Raw genomic sequence first — 23,127 nt, 5'->3', positions numbered from 1 at the left:
ACAGAAAGTAATTACTCGAAATGGTTCTAAACGCGTTGCCTGAGACATTGTTTTATGATAGATTTGAAATAAGGCTTTTGCTTTAAACATATTTTTAAGATGGTGGAGAGGTACATGCAAGGTGCTGTAAGGCAAAATAGTCCCTCCAATTTCTGATTTGCCACTATTTTACCATATACAATGATAATAGTGATATATTAGTCATATACACCGATCAGGCATAACATTATGACCACCTCCTTGTTTCTATGCTCATTGTCCATTTTATCAGCTGCACTCACTATATAGGTGCACTTTGTAGTTCTACACTTACAGACTGTAGTCCATCTGTTTCTCTGCATACTTTGTTAGCCCCCTTTTACCCTGTTCTTCAGTGGTCAGGACCCCCATGGACATTCACAGAGCAGGTACTATTTGGGTGGCGGATCATTCAGCACTGCAGTTACACTGACGTGGTGGTGTTTTAGTGTGTGTTGTACTGGTATGAGTGAATCAGACACAGCAATAATATACTATACTATATATATATATATATATGTGTGTACAGCAATACTATACTATACTATACTGGTGCTGGTTTAGCTCAATTAGCATGGTCATGCTGGTTGCCCAGCATACAATCATCACAACACTGTTGGTTATGCTAGTGTCCATGTTTTGTTTTTTTTATTTTTTTTTTGGTGGTGGTGTTGTTTTTGCAGGGTTGTGGACATCATGATCCCTGGTTTTTATCACCACCACTTTAAAGAAAGAGGTCAGTAAGATTCTCTGCAATTAACTAATTGACATCAAACCACTCAAAAACATTATAACTCTACATGGTTGACATATAAAATTGCAAACTGGACACAATACCCCTTTGACAGTTTATTAAAGTTTATTAAAGGAAACCCCCACACAGTAAGCAGTTAGCAGCAGTTTAAGGCAGATCATACACAGTGCGTCTACATCAGGCATGATCTTTGGAGACATAAGCATATGATTGGACCAAAACGTTTATTTTGCATTAAAGCTCTAATTTCTTTTATTCTCATTAGCTGCAGAAGAGGAAATGCTTATGGTTCAAGTTGTGTCTTGACAAAATAAACCGTCCACATAAAAAAAAAAAAAACATAGAATAAGAAAGCATAGAGAATATTCTGATTTGTTTGGAATAATGTAATAAACCAATATAAAAGGAAACAAAGTACATCCTCATTGATAAGTGCAGTCATGCCATCAGGATAAACTGATAAAATCATGCAACATATCAGAAACGAAAGAGAATCAATCACATAAAAATAATTTAATAATTTCTCATGGCTTAAAAAATGTTCCCTTAAAATACGGAAGATACAAGAACCTCACAAATGTGTATTTCTTAAAACAGACATTTTTGGGGTCCTTGAAATGGCTTTTGTGGGAGTAAATCTTGCTGATATTGAGAGACGAACATAACACAAACACAGTGTCTATAAAAGTAACCATATATATAAAAAAACTTTTCTGCTTAGCATTTACATTTGTTTTCATATTTATTATACTTCAGTAAAAACGTTACTCAAGGCTTTATAGGGAACATAAACAGGTCTGTTGAATCCAACCTACTACAACATGAAACATTTTACATTCATTTCAATGTGAAATTGAGACTCACAAAGATCAGCATTTTAGAAATAATCTATGTAGTGAAACATGAACAGGTGCAATTATTATGTGGATGCATTTCTGACAACATATGGTGAGGACCCCAGTGCTAATGGCTGTGCCAACTTAACAGCTGTCCAGTGTTTTCTTCCTGCTACTGACAGTATAAAATGCTTCTGAAGCCTCAGAATGGGTGAACAGTCTGCAGCTGACTGACAGAGTTGGTGGTGTTGAAATCAACGTCTGTCACCACGCTGGAGGTATCTGCAGTCACTCAAGTACAGCAAGAGCAGCCTCTCGAATACAGGATGCTGCTTTCTCAATTTCCTCCTCGGTCTGCTCCACTGTTACTACGACTCTGATGCTGGAGATACAAAGAGAATTCATAAAGATATGTATCATTTCAGATACAAGAAAGGTAAAATAGTAAAAACCAGCAAAAGTCAAAAATAGAAACATTTATAAGCCAACAGACCTGAATCGTATAGTTTATTACTGTTGTCAGAAGAAAACCTTGCATCTCCAAAATGGCAACTTTATAGGAGAAGAAAAAACCTACTTTACTTTTAGTGTAAGTCAGTGGAATCAGACTTTTTCCAAGTAATGTGGGGTCATTTCTTTTTGTCCATTCATTATGAAATTTACATACAATGTAAAGGGCAACAGGTATTTTCGAATTATGTCAAAAACTGAAAAATGTCAAAAATGGAGATTTTTTTGGAGAGGTTTTCTTCCGATAACAGCGTTATGATATTTATGATTTTACAACTTAAATATATAGCATTTGTCGTAGAGGTAGGCAATATGGCAAAAGTGTAATCTCACAATACTTCAAGAAAATTTTCATGATACACAATGTCACGATATTTAATTTTTCAGACATTTGATCAGTTGGAACTGAGAAAAAAGAACCAGTAATGCTACATTAAAAACACAAAATCGAAAACTGTGAATGCAATGATTTTCATTCAGTATGTGGCATACTGTGTTGCACTAAATCCAGTTAAACAGGACCACTTTGCTCTCTGTAACGAAACATGCAGTTAGTCAGTGTTCTGCAAATACTGGCGATAATACACATTATGTTCAGAAAAGCATACTATAATGCACTGTGACAATTTATCAGCCTTACCTGGGTGGCGGAAGAAAGCGTTCCTCTTTGTCTAGATAGCGAGCCTGAGTGAGAGCTATCTGTCTGTCCAAACACTGCCAACAAACAGTGACACCGTAAATTATAAATCAATTAACACAATCTAACCAAAGCTTTACACAGGCTAGGCTAGGTCTGGACACTGAGGTGGTCAGTCCATTGTTCTGAGGACATCAGCAGCTTCTTTGTTTGATTTACAGACTTTATCTTTTTCTCAGAAAGGGCTTTTTTGACAGCTACACATCCTTTCAGACTCATAGTGTTGAGTGTGTCTTCTCACAGTGGAAGGATGGACAGAAACACCTGTATATGTTTTCAGACCTGTAAGAGTAGAGCTTGATTTTCTCCTCTCTCTCAAAGATGAAAGCTTTAAGTACTGCTTATCAGATGGTGACACTTTGGGTGGTCTACATGGCTGTTAGGAGTCCCATTTTCATTCTATCTTAAATGTTTTGAAACATGTCCTGAATGGGTGTTTTGGCTGGAAATTAAATAAATGAATGGTTTCTGATTCTTGTATAATACTGTATTTGTATGCACGGTATGTCTCAAAGCACTCCAGTCTGTATGCTTGTCCCATGTTATCTGGGCCTGTCTTACATAGTCGATGATGGATCGTAGTGTCCTGACGTCACTCTCTCTGGATCCTGTGCTGTGCTCTAGTTGGAGATGGAGTGCTGGAGCAAACGCCTCCCCGACTACCTTCAACCCTGGAATGCTAGAATGCACAACCCAACATCAACATAGGACCTCTCAATAAAAAAATTATAACACACTGTTACTAATGTGAACAGTATGAATAACTGCGATTAACAATTTGTCTTTTTTGAAAGCTAAAGTGTCCAAATAGGCTAATCAACAGTTTGCTTCCTACTGTTTCTCAGTAGCTTCCAAATGGCTATAGACACAATTTGAGCCCAGATGAACAAACCTCACTCACTGCTGCCCTATAAAGGTATTATAGTCAGATTTTGTAGATTTCATAAGACCCATGACAAGTTTTAGTAAATGCATTTTATGCTTTCTTTTATTTAGATAAATTTGCTTCAACCCAATAGATGAAAACACACCCAACTCACAGTTTGTTTGTTGCGACATAAACATATGATTGTGAAAGCTAACAACTGTGAAACATACTTGCGATCAGCTCTAATAACTGCAATCAGGCGATTACGCAATATTTGTAATAGGCCTTTACCTCAAATTTATGATTTAAGCCTGAGGTGTTGAGCCCCTCCCAATCACAAGCATATCAAATCAGTTTCTTTACTGAATAACACAATCAAATATACTTTGTTCCTCAACTAATTTTGTTTGCAGACCATGAGTCACTCAATTCTTTCCAGTAATAACAGACCTGTTTCCATAAGTTACATCACAGATTTTGGTATGGTAACATTATAGAATTGTTTTGATTTATAGAACTCTGGACAAGCGCACATTGCTCTTTTATGGGAAAAACATCAGAAAACGTTAATACAACTTACGCTTGCAATGCTTTGTGGACGTGTTTGCACTTTTCCCTCAGGATGGTGAAAATTTCTATACAAGAGAAAGAAAAGAAAAGAATTTAAGGTAAAACTCCCTTTTTAAGTTGTGTGACTGAATGCTAACGAGAGCCAAGGCCCAACCAGAAAAGCAGTAATGAGTTTAGCTTGGCCAACATAAGCCCAGCACACAATTAATACACACTGCTGAGATGTGACCCGGGCTGTGGACCCCTGGGCACCTACTGCTGAGAAAAATGTGCTAGAAAGCCCCTGCCAGGCTTTGCCAGTTTTCCCTCCACTAGGATCAGATATCTCTACTCAAATCCTTATTGAAACAAAAAAAATATGCGAATGTCAAAACAGATCTGCAATCATTAAGAACTATACCCGCTAGTTCTTTCCAGACTCTTTCTCACAGTATTCAAGTATGTCACTATGTACCATTTCCATTCATGACTAAATGCAAACTGTCATTTCAAAACAAGATACTAAAAAGCCTTTTGCAAATTAGAACTGCATGATATTGGGTTTGCAATATGTCTTCAAAACACTCAGTGACCACTTTATTAGGAACAGCCATGTGATTATCCAACCATGTCGCAGCTGTGCAATGCATAAAATCATGTAGACACAAATCAAGAGCTTCGGTTAATGTTCACATCAACCATTAGAATGGAGAAAAATATGATCTAAGTGACTTTGATTGACTGGGTTGTTGTCCAGTGAGCAGCGGTTCTGTGGGCTGAAACGCCTTTTTGATGAGGGAGGTCAGTAGAGAATGGCTAGATATCAATCTGACAGGAAGGCTACAGTAACTCAAATAACCACTCTGGTGATCAAAAAGGCATCTCTAGACACACAACACTTTGAACCTTGAGGCAGATGGTCTACAACAGCAGAAGACCACACTGTTCTACACCTGCCAGCCAAACATGAATCTCAGGCTGCAGTTGTAACAGGCCGACCAAAACTGGACAGCTGAATGTAGGAAAAATGTCGCCTGGTCTGAGGAATCTTGATTTTTGCAGAGTCAGAATCTGGCATAAACGGCATGAAACCATGAACCCAACCTGCCTTGTGTCAAGAGGAAGTGGTGATGTAATGGTATGGGAAATGTTTTCTTGGCATACACTGGACCCTTTAATACCAATCATACATTGTTTGAATGCCACAGCCTATTTGAGTACTGCTGCTGACCACGTACATCCCTTTATGACCACAACGTATGACAACCTTGCTCATTTAATGAATACTTCCAGTACGATATGCACCTTGTCCCAAAGCATAAGTCATCTTAAACTTGTTCTGTGAACATGATAATGAATACAGTATACTAATAGAGCACCTTTGGGATGTAGTAGAACAAGAGGTTCACAGAGTGAATGTGCAGCTGACAAATCTGCAGCAATTATCTGGTGCAATAATGTCAACATGAATTAGATTATATAAGAAATATTTCCAGCATCTTGTTAAATCCATACCACAAAGAATTCAGGCTGTTGTGAGAGCAAAGAAGGATGTTTCTTATTGTTAGAATGGTGTTCCTATTAAAAAAGGCCCGTTAGAGTGTATCAAAAACACATTAGAGAACCCTTCATGTCACGCTCTTATTGGCTATAGAATATTAGATGCTCACAGGACACATATGAGGCTTGGTGATCAGTTAGATGTTCATTTGCGCAGGGGTGCAATTAGAATTTTCTAAATGTAACGTTAACGTTACCACAACAGCTAACAGAAGGGGAGATGCAAAATTCTGCCCAAAACTCAGAGCATTTTTTCATAGCATGTAACAGTAAAATGGATGTACTGTCAGTCACCACAAGTTCATTCTTTACCAGGAGTAACTCATTTAGAAAGCAAACTCACAACCGCAGCTTTCAACACAAGCACTGTTATGGTGCAATGATCTTCTGTATCAGCGGTAACAAACTCACAGAGCAGACTGATAAAAGCCTATAAAGACAAAGGTATGCCTGTTTGTATATACAATAAAGATGTTTCTGTAACTGTGGCCAAAAATTTTAATAAAAATAATCAGTATTGCAAAGTACTGCAATTATTATGACAATAATTAGCAAATTAGACACTGTGCAGCTCTAATGCGAATGAGCTGCTTTTTTAACTACTCAGCTTTTATTCAGCTGAGTTAGGTCTGGTGTGTGTTAGAAGAGCCCTGTAGTTTCTCAAAGGTTAAATGTAAAAACTCTGTCCAGCTTTCAGCATATGGTATGGATCAGGAAGATATCAGTCTCTCTCACTCTCTTCCTTTTGCTATTTGAAGTCTTGCCAGTTCAATTGAGTAGAGGAATGCACCCACTCATTTGATGGTTTTCGAAAAAGTCAAACAACTCTGATTAATCTACTCACCACTTCTTCTTCCTGCACTCATCTTACATCCTACACAGCTTTTTGGTGCATTCTTATACAATGAAAGATGACGTGCAAGTGAGAAATAAAGATTATGAGTGCTGCACTTTACTCTGCGTGTGCATACCTGGGTCCTCTTCCATGATGTTGAGGGCCTCAATTGCAGCTGAAGCCAGCATGGGTGGAAGAGAGGCTGAGAAACAGTAGCCTTGTCCAGACAGACGCTAAAACGCACACATGCACATCAGTGAGAAGATATTTACATGCAGTCACCACTCAACATCTAGATAATAGTATTCCGGTATTCTCCATAACCCACTCCAGAAATGCTGCTCCAATCGGTGAGTCTAACTGTTGCTCTGATCGAGTGGTTCTATCTGCCAAATATCTGGACTTCATTCAACGATATTTGGGTAATGCATGGGTAAACTTGCATTTTTGTCAGTGTACATTTCAAAGCACATATGTATAAAATTATACTCTTTTCCTTTGATCATTTACACCACGATTCAAAGATCATTCTTCAACTGTTTTAGACCGACTGTATGATCTGATTCAGATCAAGTGCAGCTCTAATGTAAAAACAAGCCACATCATATATTTAAACTAGGATGTTAATGATTACCTGATTAACTGTTAACCAAACAAATCCTTAATTTCCCATAAACAACATAGGCCACATATGTCCTTTAACTCGGGCTAATAATACAGCGTGTGGTAAATATATATGCAAATGCAATACATAGTGTCACTGTCATATATGCTACATTAGGCTTCATTTAGTCATTCAATAAAGCCTAAAGCCTTGTTATTATAAAATGCAGAGTCGTGTCTGTGATTTTAGGTTTGTCGGTTACAATTAAGTACAGACCAATAACAGCCAGTTATCCATGAAAAAACTTTGGTTTTCACAATACATACAAACATGAAAAAGCTTGAACTTATCATTTACCTGATGATCAATAACAAATGATCGTCCACAGCAGAATCCGCCTATGGAAGCCACAGCATTCTCCATGTTGGCACTTATGAGATCAATGTCATCTATCTATATTACAAACAGTAAAAATCACATTTAACATTAAAACTCATTAGCAGAGTCTCATTTGTTTTATTTATTTTTATCAAAGATGTAGAAAGTCAGCTTTTTTAAGAGCAGTACTCCTTCAGTAATGGTGAGACAATGCTACTCACATTGACTCCAAAGTGCTCTGTGACTCCACGCCCATGCTCTCCCAGCACACCGAAAGACATACTCTCCTCCAAAAAGATACGCACTTTATACTTGTACTTCAGCTTCACCTGTGAATATCAACCACAGACATGACAACAGTATATTTTCTAGCTATGATTCCTCAGCACATGTTAAATTAAGGACTCAGTAAGCATTAGTAGAGATGGCACAGCACCACTTTTACTTTTCTAAAACTGAAATCTTGAGTTTCATGTGTTCTAATATTTTATCCTTAAAAGCTACCAGCTTTAAAAATGGAAAAAATTAAGCATTTCATTTAAAATGAGCATCTAAAAGTAGGCTGTCACGTTCAAACTACTCAAATTCTCCTACCACACAGGAAAAAATGCACAGCTATCAACATCACATCACAGAGTTTGAGCGCAAATATTTAAGGATAGATTTGTTACAAGATTAGATCAGATTCATTCTTTCTATCCTTGTGACATCCAGCATTTTCTGCTGATTACAGCTGTTTAGTTCAAGATATCCCAGAGGTCAATATGTGATCTCTTAAAATCAAATCCTATAATTTAAGTAAAAATAAAGTGAAATCATACTATAGTTGCATGTTCTCACCAGCTCTGGGAGAGGGCAGATATCTGAAGTGTTCATGTAAAGGCCCTCTACGACAATGAATCTTCTTGTGACTCTAGCCTTGCGTGGATTCTGGTGAAAACCACACAAACACACACATACAGACATACATATTCATACAAGAGCACTTAAATATTATTTTTGTGTTGTACAAATACATATTCTATATATACAATTTTCTTAAAGAATTTCACATTTTAGGAAAAAACATTAAATGTGGTCTGTGCAAAAGTCGGCACATTTTATGTATTATATTTTGTATATTATATATTTTATCTTAAACATAGCATAAATAGTAAATTGTGAAAATAAACAGAAATTGTGCATTAAAATGTGCAGATATTTTAGTGTGTTCTCTGCAGACATTTTAATTTAATTTTCACTTAGAAAATATATTATTTGACCAAGGGTGTTCAAACATTTGCACAGAACTGTGTTATATAATATCCATTAACTAAAGCAGTGTTTTTCAATCTTAGTCCTGAAATTCCACTGTCCTGCACATTTTTGTGTTTCCTCTGCTCCAAAAACACCTAATCCAACTAAGCAGCTCATTAACAACCCCTTACTGAGCTGAAGTTTGTTTTAAAGCAGGAAAATACTACATTGTGCAGGACAGGAGGTATTCCAGGACCAGGACTGTGAGACTATACTTCTCCATTACTCGATATACTACTTTAGTCTGTTATATCTGTACAGCAGGGATTATCAGTTCTGGTTCTAAAGAGCCAGAGTGAAGCACAATTTTAGAGCAGAGAATCACCAAACTGTGTTGGACTTTCTGTGACTATGTCTAACAATCCCATGCAGTGTCCTCTATAATGCACTACAGTTTAACTCTGGCTCCTCTTTCTCACCTTCTGGTCTTCAAGCTCCTGCTCTTTCAGCAGCCGCTCCAGGTCCTCCATGTCATTGTGTTTGAAATACTTGATGAAGCTGCGAGAAGCCTGCAGGCCCTTCTGGATGGAGAAACATGCTGCTTCATCCCTGGAGAAACAATCCAAGAGACCATAAAGACCAATCAATAATAAGATTATTATTTGATTTTGTAACATCATAGTTCATCTAAAGAAGAAAATGTGGAGCATTAGAACAAAGACCTCTGGACGATCCACAGGCACTTACACAAAGACAATGTCGCCTCTCTTAGAGTATGCAGGAATAGCGCTGGCTATGGTGGCAAAGCCATAGGAGTAGATAATGGCCTCCTCTGTTCTCATAAACTTAGCCAAGCGTTCCTCTAACTCCAGGTGAACATCTAGAAAAATGATTGTAAGAACAAAAAACTCTCTTTTAGAACTTACAAAGAGTCAGAATATATTTTCTACCTGACAGGTTAACATCTGTGGACAGACTTCCACCTACCAAACGTTCCATAGAAGCCTCTTGGGCCACAGGTACCCACACCATACTTCTTAAGAGATGCCAGGGCCTTTTGCTGCAAAAAATAAATATGCATACATATAAATATATATATGGCTTTATGGCTACAGCTCTGAAAATTACCACTATTTGTTACTATGAAAAATAATATATGCTACACTTTAATGGAATAAATGAAAAATTTAACCATTGCTAGATTTGCTGTAAACATGCTTATTTTCCTCTCACCAAAGTGCTATAGTAGTTCTCAGTGTAAGATTTTCTGGTTTAAACACTAAAAAAACTACCTTCTGATGATATATCTTGAAGACGAAAGCGAATTTGAGTTTTTCTTGTGTGGTGGACATTTTGGGGACAGGCTGTTCGAAACTTTTTTTTGCTAGTTGGCTAACACTTCAACTAAATTATTCCTTTAACAAAGAACAAAGCACAACAGAGGTATTTATTAGCCTCTAGATCAGTGGCTAGCAGCAAGGATTTGTTGAAGTGCTGTACAAATTCATAGTGGTTGTGAAGTGCATTCTGGGTGTTGTAGTAAGACGACACTGATGGAACAAAACAATGCAAAACTGTGAAGATTGTGAATTCTGTCAAACAAATTACACAAAGGAATGCAAAGCTGCACAACAGTAAACCATATAACATAACAAATAACATACTAAACTTTATTTGTAAGCCAGACCGCCTTTTCAAGCTCTGAAAATTATGAGCTAGATGACTGACTGCTGACTGACATATTAATGTCAAAATTATTAACATCACCAAAATTTCACTTCTGTATTTATCTTAGATTTTAATCAGTAAGATAATCAGTAAGTGTAAAATAAAAACTCTAATTATGTGACAAAAACATATGATGAATACAAGATTATGTTATTCCACTATAAAATTGATAAATGCTGTAGTGCTTTAAGTTTCTGATACTAAGATTCAGTAAAGCAGAGCCTGATCTAAGCACCACTCTGCAATCAGAGTTGGATACGATCTGAATTTTAAGAAGTGTGGAAAAGTGCTTAGCCTAATGGCTGCATTCACAGTGGTACAAACCTTAACACGCTCATTGTCGAGCAGGCCCAAGAAGTTAAATGAGGCAAAGTTAATGCACTCTTTCCCATTTACAGTGATTTTGTGGCTTGGAGGGCTGTAAAAGAAAAAAACACTGTCATTAGCAATAAGCAGGAACACTGCGCACTTCAATTATTTTCCCATCTGGGAGAAGATAGAGTTGCTGTAATCAGTCAAGTTAGTACAAATACTGTGTCCAAAGAGTGGTGATATTCATGAATCATTATGCCATAACGTAATCCTCTTAACCAGTGAGAACCAAGAGGAAAGTGCATGAAAGATATAGGAGGCAATCTTACCCAGTGACGACATCATAATTTAGGGATGGGTGGTCATTGGACACAGAAGGAACCAGAGGCTCTGGCTGCCATTCTTCAATTAACTCCTCTTTTTCCTAAAACATTCACAGCAGACAGAAAGTTTAGCCTTACATCACCTCGAAAAAACTGCAAGTTTTTAACTTCCAAAATTAATAGTTTTAGCCTAAAGTCACACTGTATCTGTTAGGGGTGTTATTATACACAAATTTCATAATACGCTATAATCTGCTTTTGACAACCAAGTAAAAACAAAAGCAACACTCATTTTGCTTTTCTTTTTTTGGTCCAAAAACAAGACTGTAGCTCCTGGGAGAAAAAAATAAAAAGACGTATAAATAAGTTTCGACCGCAGCACAGGAATTGTTTTTTCCGTTTCTCTTTGTGATTGTCTCTTTTAGAAATATCATGAAGTGTTTTTAATATAACAATATTTATCATTTTTTATAGTGAAATCTGTATTCTGTAAACTATGTTCAGTCATCCTACAATCCCTGTATCGGAAAAAGAATGGACAAAACTTATTTACATGAACTAAGACACAGTTCAGGTCAACAATGATGAAAAACTATTAAAAGTGGTCTATACTCAAGATCCAATAGAACACTCAGGAACCCCTTACCTTCTCAGTGAGATCAGACCTCTCCTGAAGCTTGTATGTCTTTGAGAAAAGCAGCCTGATTATCCACAAAATGAGGATTCCTTCCAAAATCAAATGATAGGCCGGTGCCTACGAATAGAAACAAATAAGTCATTAAAAACGTTTCTATTACATACAAACATTTAGTGCATCATCACAATTATAAAAACAAAATAAGCCTGTCAGTGTCTCTGGTTGTGGTCTGAAGATGGTTCTTTTGCTAAAGACTGTAAATCTTCATCTAAATCTTTACTGAAATTTTTTACCTAGGATACTATAGAGGAAATCTCATAACATGTAGCTGTCAATAGGATATATGAACATGTTTCTTCAATGAATGGAGGTTTTTTGTATTAAGCAAAGCATAAGTTGTAACCTGTAGTGCATGATGCAAAGAGAGGATTAAACATTTCCCAAGACATCGGAATGACCATAAACAGGACTAAACTGTATGTCACCATACTACCAGCTTTGTAGTAACCATAAGACCAAGAAAACCAAAGTCAGTAGACCAACCTCAGGCCTCCTACATGACACTCTTGTTTCCTATACCCGTCCTACCACAAACCCAATCAAGTAACATAATTATCACTGTAACACTGGCACGGTCACTCAAATGTAGGAAAGATGCACTGTGCCAAAAGTTAGAGATTCAGAATTATCATTTCTATTTTAGAACAACGCCTATACACCACGAAAGACCTGTTCTTGACCACCCTGTTTAGGTACCTATTTAAACTCAAGCTTTTTAACCTTGTTTGTTCATGCACCTGGTCATATTAAGCATGATTTATCATATATTATTCCAAAGACAGAATTCTTGATTTCCTCAACTGTTGAACTGTTGAGTTTTGATTACATCACCAGTGAGCAGGGACAACTACAAAAACAACAATACAATGTTAAAAAACCCTGCCCGACACGGTTTCACTCAGAAATATATCACAGTACGGGAGGAAAATGCTTTAGGTTTTCCAACTGGCTCTGACTTTAAATTTTAAGTGAAGAGTCAGAAGTACAATAACATTACTTTTCATTTTAGAGCAATATGTTGACTACATAGCTACACTAAATGAATGTGTTAACATCACACAGCAATACTGATTTTAAAGGGCCCATATTATAAATGTATGTGTTTATGAGGTTTATGTGGCTTTAAGTATCAAAAATGGTCATAAATCATTTTATATGATCTTTTTTCAACCTTCCTTAACTCTTAGAATTACACAGGCTGTTTTTTCTACTATGCCTTTAAGACCGTCCAGGCCCGAAAAACAGCTGCACTCTAAATACTAAATAGATGGATCATTGTAAATGTGCTGGTTTTCATGGCATCACAAAAAAAATATAAAAAAAAACTGTGAGTTCAAAACAGGCTGTTCTTGCAGTTTAGTTTCCATATACAGCCTGACAGACTGGAGAGTGAATAGTAGGTTTTGAAACTTTAACAGTATTTACACACTACATCAAACTCTTTCATTAAAAAAAGGGAAAATTCAGTTTTCCATGATATGGGCCCTTTAAATTTTAGATTTTTTTGACACAGCAAACATGACGTCCATGACATTCATTTTATTTTATGCCCTTATTGACACACTGGTAGAAATACACAGTGTAAAAGTGCTTTTGGTGTAATTTTAAGAGAAGTAAACAAAACAAAACAATCCAACAAACAAGCTTTTCAGGTTAATAATACACTGTACTGAGGTGGCAGAGGATCACTAACTTTATCACTGCAATCTTTAATACAATCTGATACCAAAATAGTATAATATATTCTAGTATTGTGATTAAGTTTTAACAGCCCCACCCGCTTGTGTTAAATTCAGAACGACACTTTAGTAAAGGCAGTAAAACCCATGAGTTCTATATGGAACCATTTCATGCTTAAACGGTTCTTTGCATGGTGAAATGGTTCCTCAGTAATGGAGAATGTGCTGTAAATGGTTCTATAAAAATCTTTTTGAAAATGGTTCTAGATAGCACTAAAAAGGGTTCTTCCAAGCTTGACATCGTGACAACAACAGAACCCTTTTTGGTGCTATAGCTATACAACCATTTTTAAAAAGGTTCTACATACAACCATACACAGCACATTCTTCATCAAGCTGAAGAATTCTCCCTCCCAAGAGCCACTTAAGCATTAAATAGTTCTATACAGAACTAATGGTTCTAAACAGAACCATTCCTTTTACTAGAACTCCATCGTTCGTAAGTGTGTAGGTTAATGTTACCCTGACAGCCAGAGCTCCTTCCTGAACTCGACCAACTAACGTTAAGCAGGTGAGACGGTTTTACTCGTTTTATTTATTTCCCATTAAACTCGCCCTGAAACTGCACTGAATCGCGTTCTCCACAGAGCAAACACAAAACGGAAAGATGTATGGAGACCTAAACCACTTTAAAATCGGTACTAACCTCATAAAAAGCTTGAACCATCTCTACTAACACCCACTGCTGCCCTGACGCCATCTTGGTGGTCTGGATCACATGACCAGGCAAAGCACGTCATTCATTCTGAAGGGCTCGATCTCGCCCTCGTGTGGAAGCAACTGGAAATAACACTTTTTCTGTTATTATTTAAAGAAAATGTTTAAGATTGGGAATATTTTACACGTTTAAAAATAATAATATATATATATATAATTTATAATATTTATTATATTATATTTGAACTGTTTACTCTATAATACTATATACACACTGAAAATACTACTTTTAATTCATTATAAAAATAATTTTTATCATTGGTGTATGTATGTATGTACAATATGTACATGAACTATTTCCCAATTGGAAATGCTGATTGTAAGTAAATTTATAATACAATTTCATTATTATATTACCATGAATAAAAGGCATTATTATAAAAAACATTCCCCCTTGTTTCAAATTCTATTTTGAATAATAAAGAAGTAATGTTCTCTGTCTCTTTGAATCCTAACAAGAATTACCAAATGATCACTGATGGAATATTTATTGAAAAACATAATTTTTCCTAAAGATTTCCTGATCTTTCTGGTTTGTGCAAAATATGGTTGAATGACATTTGCAGAATTATAATTCCACCAATTCTTATAAACGACATAATTCAATTGTTGAGACGCAAATAAAATAATTTAGTTTGATTTAAAGTGAAATGAAGAGACTTTCTAGAGAAAATTACTGACTGACTTCTTTACAGTAGTGGTGACAGGAACGTGTCAACAACACAAATACGGCCAAATAAGTTTTTTTTATTGACTATTTTGGCTTAGAACAACCTTCAGTGCCTCTCTGCCATGAATGGATTTCTAAAATGTTTCAGGCCAAAATCTTTTTTTTTTACAACCATCATAAAACAACATCTCAGTTATTAGGCAGTGTTTCAGTTGTCAGAAACACTGCAAGTCTTCAAACTGACAGTACACACCTCAGTTTAGGTTGGTGTAAAGTCATCATTATTTTTACTAGCATCTCTGTTCTATGATGGGCCCTTACCTGCACTGAGGGTAGGATTCTAATGCATTGCTTAGGTGAGGAAAAAACAAATGACTATTGATTTTAACTCAGAGGAGATCAATAGCTTGATGAAGCAGGCCAGACTTCTGGCTTGGAGGTTGTCATCAGCACAGAATGCAGGTACAGGTGAGAAACTTTGTAGAAACTAATAAAGAGGACTGGATTTGTAGGGTGAATGTGAGAGGATACATTTCTCCAGCCAAAAAAAAAAAGAAAGAAAACAAGAAACCAGACAAAAACATATCCCTTATGAAGTTCCTCTTTTCCTCTCCCTTTGATATAATGTTGTTGTATCACTTCAGATAAGGTGGGTCTATTGTTGATATATTAACTCCATCCATATTTGAGATGCACACCTGCCTAAATGTTCTGTTGGTCATCCACATGCCACCAAAACAGCTCTGACCTGCAAAGGCATGGACTCTACAGGACCTCTGAGGATGCGCTGTAGTATGTGGCAACAAAATGTCTGCAGCAGAGTCCTGTAGGTTGTGAGGTGAAGCGGCTGCAGATTGGATTTGTTGTTTCAGCACATCCCACAGATGCTCAGTTGTATTGAGATCTGGGGAATCTAGAGGCCAGCGCAACACCTTCATCATGTTCCTCAAACTATGCCTGAACAAGGTGTGCAGTGTGGCAGAGGGCATTAATTTACTGAGCGAGGCCACTGCCATCAGCGAATACCACTGTCATGAAAGTTGTACCTTGTCCACAACAACATTTAGGTAGTTGGCATGTATCAATTTGACATCTACATGAATGCTTGGACCGAAGGTTTCCCAGCAGAGCATTGACCAGGGCATCACACTTGCTACACCCGCTTGTCTTCTCCCCTGAGTGCATCCTGGTGGCATCACTTCCCCAGTTAAACAGCGCACACGTACCATTCACATGACATGAAAAAAGAAAACAGAACTCTTTGGACCAGACAACCATTGTGGTTAGTAGTATTGTGGACAGGGATTAGTATAGGCACTCTGACTGGCCTACAGATATGCAGCTCCATGCACAGCAGAGTTTGATGCATCATTATAAATGTGTTACTGTGCCGCAGTGGCCTAATGGATAAGGCACTGGCCTCCTAAGCCAGGGATTGTGGGTTCGAGTCCCATCTGGGGTGTAGTGCTAGCAGAGTGGTGCAACGGAAGCGTGCTGGGCCCATAACCCAGAGGTCAATGGATCAAAACCATCCTCTGCTAGGAACTAATTATATTACAGCCATGATGTGAGGAAGCCCAGGCTATGTACAGCAACTTAAAGCAAAGCTATTCAAAATAAGGATGTTTTCTTTTAGCAGCCCGTTTATCCCCCATTTCAATAAAGTTTCAAATAAGTTTCAGTATAAACAGTTTTAACCACCCCTTGTCCACCTGGGCTGTTCCATTACTTTATTAGCTCAAGTGAAGGTTGTCAGATGAGCTCTTAAAGGGGACAATAATATCATGTACACCAGTGTCAACTTTCACAGCATAACTTTCCCAGAATTTATTGCGACCTCACACAGTTACCTTTTCAAACCTCAAAACAATGCTAGACAAAGCTGCTCATAAGCCATAGCACACAATAAACATCTTTAAAATGCCTAATATTTCAAAACCATAGCTGGGCTTTAGGTTACAATCTTCTCCAGCTCTGACACATGACTGCTGATACAACTTCATCACCTCCCTCTGCTAGCTGGCTGCTAAAGGCTACATGGCTAACAAAAACAAAAAGAAAGGCATTGCAACTTGCTTTATAACCAGACAAAGTAATTACTCACATGTATGCTATTTTCAAACTTCTCCAAAAATGTTTTGCATTGCAAAGTTTGCATGGCTAGCCGATTAGCTCACTCAGCCAAGGCTGCCAAGGCCGAGTGTGTTATATTTGAATAATCCGCTCCTCCTAAGTCCCCTCCTTCGTTTCTGCTGCAAGTGCCATCCTATGTCACATATTAGATCTAACTGAGTGAGATATATGAGCAGATCCAGTTCATTAGTGGTTTACAGTGCAAACGTTTTGCATAGTGGTGACTCAGGTTGAGTTAGGATGGTGCTGTGTGTGTTATGAGATGTAAACAAAGTCATTCAAAGTGGTTTGATGTGAGACAGTTTGCTGTAGACACACTTACCAGCTCTGATTTCTTTATAGTGGTGGTGATAGGAGCCAGTGATGACAATGGCTACAACATAAAAATAGCCAATTTTTATTAAAACCAGTTCTATATTGTGTTATGGTGTTATGGTGATGATGGTAAAATGGTGATAATTCTAACTTTCTGTGAAGTTGATTTTAGAGGCATTAACAGCTTCAGACATCTGGTTCCTATCACCACCACTTGAACAATTCTGACTTTAAGTTTCTCTAGAATGGAACATTTCACAACAAACCACTCTGAATAACTTTGTGTACATATGATCAGTTTAACTGAGCCCTTGCAACAAAAAATGTTTGATGCCCTGTATTTGAAACAAAGAGGTCACTAAAACATAAATAAAGCATATTTTGGCTTTTTCATTAAAAGGTTTTACAAAATAAAACAGAAAAAATAATTCATTCAATTCATAATTCATAAGAGGTGCTCAACTATACTTTTGCAGAATTGGTGGAATCCCCCTAATTAATTTTCTTTATTACCATTACCATCCAGAATATATTGAAAAGAAGGTATACTGCTTAATCGTATAGGACATTATTTATTGCATTTATTTCTTGGTTGATAAAACTAAGTAGAATGTGAGTTCAGATGTTTTCAAAGGCAGCCATCCTCTTTGCATTTCAGGCCTCTTTTGAAGAACCAAACTATCTATAATATCCCAATATGCTCACCAACCACCAAGGGGAGCTATTAAACACTCCTGCACCACAATCCTCAAGATATGGAAAAGAAAGTAGAGGAATAACCTGTATTTAAAGTGAATGGAAAATCATGCTACATTACTAAAAAAATAAATCTATAAAGAGCAGAATAGTAAATGGCCAGATTGTTGTATTTGAATGGTACATTTTACATTTGTTTTTTCTGCCCTGTGATAAAATCAGGCCCGTCCTTTTCCACCATGGTCAGAACTTCTTATCTTCACAGGTGTAATGTTTACTACATATATTTTCTGTAGCTTGTGCCAATGGGGTATGCTCTCACAACCTTCAAGGAAGTCAGGTCTGTTCCAGAGCCAGGTCCAGACGTGCTGAATAATTAGTCTTAATCAGGCTCGCCAGTGACAGCACTGCCTGAGGGGCATCTCTTCTGGAAACAAATAAAAGACTGCACAGTTGTAACTTTTGATGTTTAATGCATGAAAATAGTGGTTAAAGAAGAAGGACAACATAAAAAAAACAAAGTTTAAAGTTTACAGGGTGTGGCTGGGAACATGAACCCAATGTTCAGATTGATGACCACATTAAACACTGAACAGGAAGGCAATAAACCTGTCAAGCATTTTGAGAATTTCTCAGCAGATTTTCATAACACAGCGTAAATAATGAAGAAGAACTGGGTGTTTGGAATTTTAGCATGACAAGTTTAAACAGTACTGTGATGGAATAAGGCAAAACTAAACTATCACACAAGGAAATATTGGCAAGTTCTAGGTCCATGTATTTTGTTTTTTTAAGAAAGACAATATTTTTGTGTGTGATGTCAACCCACGTGGAAAAATATTTATCCAAAGTGTGTTTTTCAAATACATTTTCGCAATGTGTGAAAATGTATGTATTTGATGTTTTTGTTATATTACAATGCAATAATACATTATAGTGCAATGACAGTTTTGACACAAACATATTTTGAAAGAACAAAAAATTTATAAATCCAACCACATAAATCTTCAGTATATTAAGGGCCCCATATTATAGAAAATTACTTTTTTTAATGAAAAGAGTTTGATGTAGTATATAAACCCTGTTAAAGTTTTAAAATGTATCAGTCACTGCCCAGTCCAAACAGTCCAACACTGAAAACTAAACTTCAAAAAAATGTCCATTTTGAATTTACAGTTTTTGTGATGTCATTTACATATATCTGTCTAATTTAGCAGTTTAGTTCGGCTCATTCATGCTGAAGTTATAAGGAGTGTTTCAGCCTGGACTGCTTTTTAAATGAGGCACGGTACAGGGCAGCCAATCAGAACAGAGAACATTTAGATATAATCTGTCAGTAACAAAAACAGCCTCCTTAGTTCTAAAGGACAGAAATGTTGGAAAATGATCATGTAAAAATAAATTATGACTGCTTTTGGTACATAAACCCACAAATATACATAAGTGGACCACAGGGGAAAAGAAAATACATTTCTACAAAATGAGTGAGATATGGGCTCTAACACTTACAACACTCAGTTTTGGCATGGTAAATGCATATTTGTTAACATTTATCTTAATTTTTCATCTACATGTTTAATAGTTAACCAAGCATTTTAATAGTGCAAATTTATTGTCAAATGTTTTAGGTACAGACAAGATATTCTGATATGCATTTTAGTGTTTGAAATGGTTTAAAATGTATATCATATAGAAAACAAATGTATACTGTATGCAAAAGTTTTAAATTACATGTTTTATTGATTTTGTAACAAAACATAATTAACACTTCACATGTTTCAACACAAGTTAACATGTAATTTTAATGTGCAGTTTGGAAAAAAAATGTTAAAAATAAGCTTTTACGATTGTATGTTTTTCCATATGGGAACATTGTGACTGGCATGAACTTCTCTCTTGAAGCAGCGTAGTGAAGGATGTATTTACAAAGTCACTCAAAAGCAGTTAAAGCCCTGCATAACAAGACAGTTCAAATCCAACTCACAACCACTCCATTCTTCCACTCCATGACTGTATGTGGTTTGTGTGCACGCATTCATACAGGCCCCCTTACACGCTCAGCTTCAAAGAGCATTGTGCATAGGCTTTCCTGAAATGTCAACAGAGCGGGCGTGGCTGGTAGAAATAACAGTAGACTACTTAGGCAGTGAGTCTCAGGAGGGAGGTTGGGAGTGTTTGGATCACCCCAGTGCTAATACTCTATGGTATTGCTTTCCTGCACAGTAACGTCAAAGTACAAAGTCTTAATTCAAAAATAAAGGTGAGCCATAGATCTTCTCACAACAGCGAATCTGTTCATGAAACACTGTGCACTTTGATTTCATTCAAGAGCTAGTCATCGCCCAGGAAGACGTCATCAACCAAACCTCTTGATTTGCTGGCCACCATGTTGCCTAGCAACAGCAGGGAGCTCCAGCCTGCAGCTTTGCGAAATGTAAATGATCAAGTCCTACACTGAGGTGGGGTACACCACAAAGAGCTACTGACACTTTCTACCACACAGCACTCCTTAGATGATGTTTGAGGTAAAACACGTCTCAGCGCTCCTCAGTGAGCCATGCACATTTTCCTTGTCCACTGACTGTTGACCTTGTTCTCCCACTAATTCCTTCCTTAATGTCATTTGTGTGGGTGTGACACTGGTGCTGGTGTGTTTGTTGCATTAGCTGGCTCTGTTTTGCTGGGTCAGTGTGTCATGTGTTGATTATCTAACCTGAGTCCACCACACCGCTAATCTGCTCACAGAGGGGACATTGAGAGGGATTTGCTTTCCCACCCATCCACTCCTTCTGAGCTGCATACTGCACAGGAGAGTACATAGCACACAACACATTCAAGTTAAACTCTGCCTGCATTCTACCAGAGACGTTGTAAGGCCTTTGATACCATGCAAAGGTGAACTCTCAGGACCTTCTAGACCTTCAGAGAAGGCCTAATGATTCCAAGAAAAGGTCTAATTTTTAGTACGGTTTTATTTAAAGCTGCACTATGTAAGATTTTTTTGTCGAAACAGGAGAAAAAACACTGAGTCACTTTGTAAAACCTGAAAATAGTCATTCAAGAGTGTGGCTGGGCTGATGTTGTCGGAGCTTTTCAGACCATATTATGCGTCTTTACGTGTTACCGCCACACGAACAGACTCAAAAAGAAGATCCAGCTCGATGTTTAGGTCTCAAATGTAAAATCAACATTATACTGATGAAAATGTAATGATAATAGTAGATAATTCACTAATATCCTCGAGAGACATGCCCCTTACCAAGTTTTGACTGGCTTCTCTTTAAATACTCTTTCAGTGTGCTCACAATCTTTAGATTTATCCACTCAAGGGGGTCCAAAACATTACAGACATTACAAAACGTTATTTTGCATGTTGAATGCAATTACTAATTTTCACCAGAGGGGTCTCCAAATCCCCAAAGTTTACACAGCTGTCCGAGCAAGTTATAATTTATTGTGTTTTACAGGTTTTACAGAAAAAAGACAGTAGTTTAACAAATGAATTCATTAATGAGCAAGACAATAGAAACAAAGACTCAGGAATAGATTTAATATAATTTAATATAATCATCTTGCTTGTTGTACGTAACCTCATCAGGTATTGTAGTTACTTTATCTATAAAGCAACATTTCTTTCTCAAGTTTTTGTTGGAACAAAAGGGTTGAATTCTTGAAACGTCCAACAGAAAAGGATATTTCTTCACTGTGGTATCAAGGTAGTTACAGTTAAGCAAGTTCTCCCATTGGTTAGGGCTTCAGGAGCTGAACTGAAGGCCTAACACGCGAGCAGCAGTGGCTCTGTGCCAGACGTAACTGAAAAAAGTCACTGTGAAACTGCAAAATACAGTAAGGTAAAATATATTAAGCTTCAAATTGAATTTAATGGATTGTCTTTTACAAGCTTCATATATCTGTGGTTAAGTGGCCAAAAACTGTTCATGTGAATTGCCGTGAGCTTAGGTCTAACACGGTACTAGAATCCCATGTGCAGCACAGAAGCAATTTTTTTCTGTTTTTGACCCTGTTTTGAAATTTATAGCCTGAACTGAAAGCCAGGCTGTAATAATTTCAATTTTTTGTCACTGGTACTACCAAACTAAACAGTATGTCAGAATAGTAAACCACTGCTATTAGTACATTCATTAGTACAGTATATTGGTAAACTCCGCAAGCATTCTCTATAACAAAAAACGTTCTTTGACCTAAACAACAGAAAAACCTTTTTAAGCAAAGCAAAGCAAAGTTTATTTATACAGCGCTTTTTACAACAGGTGTTGTCACAAAGCAGCATTAGAGAAAAATCTGTGTCCAAGCCCCCATGAGCAAACCAGTGGTATTGGTTTTCAGCCTTGTTTCTTGCATACAGAGATTTCTCCAGGTTCTCTGAATCCTTGAATGATATAATGTACCCTAGATTCTTTGCTGTTTTACACTAAGAAATGTTATTCTTGCCTTTGATGCACTATTTGCCCATGCAGTCTTTCACAGAGTGGTGAACCCCTCTCAGTCTTTACTTCTGAAAGACTCAGCCTGTCTGGGATGCTTTTTATAGTCAATCATATAACTGACCTGTTGCAAATTATCTCAATTAGTTGTTAGATGTTCAACCAGGTGTTTTTTTTTATCATTATTCAACTTTACCTGTCTTTTGTTGCCCGTCTCAACTTTTTTGGAAACATTGCTGGCATCAAATTTAAAATGGGCATATTTAACAAAAAAACAAACAAAAAAAAAAACAGTAAAACTTCTCAGTGGAAACAGGGTTGCATATAGAACTACTTTTAAAGGTTCTTTAAGAACTATATACACACAGGTGACAAATTAGGAATAAATAAGAAGAGAAATATAACAAGTATTATTATAAGTTATAATTAGGAATAAATAAGTAGAGAAACGTAACAAGTACTGCATGATACATTTAAACAACTAGCACCCTACCATGCTCTGCTGTG

At 36.9% G+C, this 23,127-nt stretch overlaps 1 protein-coding gene and 1 non-coding gene across 2 annotated transcripts; one reads left to right on the top strand and one right to left on the bottom strand.

The window, feature by feature from the left end:
• Positions 1–845: 845 nt before the first annotated feature.
• On the bottom strand, positions 846–14,369 carry sptlc1 (serine palmitoyltransferase, long chain base subunit 1). The gene is made up of 15 exons (XM_036595381.1): positions 14,291–14,369; positions 11,855–11,962; positions 11,215–11,309; positions 10,898–10,991; positions 9,833–9,905; positions 9,593–9,725; positions 9,325–9,454; positions 8,450–8,539; positions 7,831–7,938; positions 7,589–7,684; positions 6,764–6,860; positions 4,264–4,318; positions 3,377–3,494; positions 2,759–2,832; positions 846–1,990 (listed from the first exon to the last, which is right to left on the bottom strand). Exons 1-15 carry the CDS (start codon positions 14,342–14,344, stop codon positions 1,897–1,899), a joined length of 1,419 nt encoding a protein of 472 aa, XP_036451274.1. The 5' UTR covers positions 14,345–14,369; the 3' UTR covers positions 846–1,896.
• A 2,051-nt stretch (positions 14,370–16,420) lies between these two features.
• On the top strand, positions 16,421–16,493 carry trnar-ccu. The gene has a single exon. It is a non-coding gene; the product is annotated as a tRNA-Arg (tRNA).
• Positions 16,494–23,127: the final 6,634 nt, after the last annotated feature.

This window comes from Colossoma macropomum, unplaced genomic scaffold, assembly GCF_904425465.1.
Source record: "Colossoma macropomum unplaced genomic scaffold, Colossoma_macropomum, whole genome shotgun sequence".
NCBI classification, from domain to species: Eukaryota; Metazoa; Chordata; class Actinopteri; order Characiformes; family Serrasalmidae; genus Colossoma; species Colossoma macropomum.
This window is presented reverse-complemented; position numbering and strand designations above follow the sequence as displayed.

Bases quoted from the DNA above. Each gene is read 5' to 3' on its own strand.
- sptlc1 (XM_036595381.1), bottom strand. From the start codon at position 14,344: ATGGCGTCAGGGCAGCAGTGGGTGTTAGTAGAGATGGTTCAAGCTTTT. The intron at 10,992-11,214 runs GTAAGATTGCCT...TTTCTTTTACAG, and splicing joins AATTATGATGTCGTCACTGG to CCCTCCAAGCCACAAAATCA. The intron at 6,861-7,588 runs GTAAATGATAAG...TGTGCGTTTTAG, and splicing joins CATTTGTTATTGATCATCAG to CGTCTGTCTGGACAAGGCTA.